The following is a 2,101-nucleotide window of genomic DNA, read 5'->3' on the forward strand; positions in this document are numbered from 1 at the left end:
ATGGTTGGGATCATTGACTCCCCCAGTTCCCCTATTTGCAGACCTCGGTATCATATTAACTTGACCAATGCACAAGATGGAGGATACTTCATTTCTTGCACTGTTCCGGAGGTTTCTGTCTCTTTGCAAGGATCTGCCCATAATGCCACTATCTGTCCTTGGACTCCATTTGCTATGTCAATGTTGGTGTCTAGGTTGGTGGTTATTATGACTTTGCTTCCGTTTGCTAGTTCCACCACTGGAGGCAGACTGCCTTTGCATCTTAATCAGCCTGAATGACTGTCATCTTTGTACATGTGAATGTCAAGAATATCAGCATCACCTCTGAGTCTGTGCCCATGTCCGCTTTTGCACCTGAGGTGATGTTCACGTTCCTGTGATGCATTTGTTTCTTCATTTTCTCATACCTCTCACAGGATGACCCATTCAAGAACATATATGATGCCAAACCGCTGGGGTCCTACAACTTCCAACAGGACAAAAATATGCCCCACCCCCTCGATCTCAAACCTGGTGACATAGTGGTCACTCAATGCCTCTTGGAGAAGTTCACTGAAACCGGCACTATCCTAAACCATGCTGCATTCAAACTAATTGGTGTCGCTTGGCAACAGTCCTACACCCAACAACAACATTGCAACCCTCACTGCATCTCCTTCAAAATGGGCTCTCTGTAAGTAACAGTCGTGACTCTTCTCGATTAGGTGCTTAAAGTCAGCCCCTCTTTCAGAAACATTTGCATTGGAAACCTTTCTCACTTATTTGATTTCCATCTGTCAAATGCCACCCTTCTATTTGTCCCTCCTTTCTGACTCAATGAAACACCACACTCCATTTCTCTGTACATACTGTGTTTGTTTCAATTCCATGATGTATCTACTGCAATGGCTGTGCAGGTTTCCGCAATGTGAAGCATGCACTCTAGTATAGTATAGTGTTTGATCTAAATGTTAAGCAGTGTCTTGTTGTGTTAGTCTTGTGTTAGTCTTGTGGTAGGGGACATTCATGGGGAATCTTCCTTTTTTTCCTTTTCCTTTTCATTTTCAAATGCTCCAGGAGCTCCCAGAAGCTTCTCACCCCTATACACTTTTAAGCAATTAAATGGTTGGTATTTACTGGATATGTTTGTGCACAAAGTGATTGCTCCATGCCCTCCTGGGAGTGCCCTGGAGTACCTGGCCGATGTCGGAACCGTGACAATCCTGGTGCAGGCGGGGCTCAATGTCAGGGCTTGGTCCTCGATCAGGGACAGCCTGACCTCGGTCCTAGGTGTGTGTGGTGTTCTGGGTGGCTGGGCACTAGACCTTGTCCTCAGCTCCTCAGACTCACTGAAGGGACTAAGCAGGGACTGAGTTGTCATGTATTACAGAGGGTAACTACAACTTGCCTAAGCAGGGACTGAGTTGAGAAGAAGGGTAAGTTTCCCTATTCCCCGCTTGGCTACTATAAAAGGGAAGTGTACTGTACAGTTCGTAACGTGACTCTGGGTAGAAGCCGAGCATGTTCCCGAGACTCGGAAAAGGTGTCACATGGGTTAAGGCGAGTTGCTTGCCTTGACCCACATGATTTTTCCCATGGGCTCACATGCGGGCTGAAGTTGTGAGAGATATGTAGGGATGGGGAGGTCAGGGAAGTGGGGGGAGTCTGGGAGGGTGGTTCTGGGGTGTGGTTGGGTGCCCTGACAGCAGGGTCAGGGGCCGATCCCTGACACTCAACTAGAGGGGTTCTGAGAGCTCCAGTAGTGGACTGAAGCTTCTCCAGGAAGCCTGAGTCTGCTGGGTATTACAAGAGGCTCTAAGAAGGATGTGGCCTCAGCAACTCGGAGAGGAGTGCTGTGCCTCCATTACGTCTTAGTCCTTAATTTCAGATGTCTGAGGTATCTTGTAAGTGGGGGACATGAATCACTCATAGGGGGAGCTTGGGGGTAAGTTTTAGTCAAGATTAGAACTAGGGTACAATGAGTCCTAATCTATGGGTATATATACAAGGTGGAGGAGAATGTCAGGGGACGACTCCCAGGTCCCCATGACCCTCCCCTATGGTTCACAGCCTCTGGTGTAACCAGCCCTATCCAGGGCACAACTACTGTGGGTAAGGAGAT

At 47.9% G+C, this 2,101-nt stretch overlaps 1 protein-coding gene across 1 annotated transcript; it reads left to right on the forward strand.

The window, feature by feature from the left end:
* Positions 1 to 275: 275 nt before the first annotated feature.
* EI90DRAFT_3137669 (uncharacterized protein) lies at positions 276 to 677 on the forward strand (the record flags this gene model as incomplete). The annotated part of the gene is made up of 2 exons (XM_039064861.1): positions 276 to 359; positions 417 to 677. 2 exons carry the CDS (start codon positions 276 to 278, stop codon positions 675 to 677), a joined length of 345 nt encoding a protein of 114 aa, XP_038907941.1.
* Positions 678 to 2,101: the final 1,424 nt, after the last annotated feature.

Source organism: Cantharellus anzutake (assembly GCF_015039405.1).
Source record: "Cantharellus anzutake strain C23 chromosome Unknown EI90scaffold_197, whole genome shotgun sequence".
Lineage (NCBI taxonomy): Eukaryota > Fungi > Basidiomycota > Agaricomycetes > Cantharellales > Hydnaceae > Cantharellus > Cantharellus anzutake.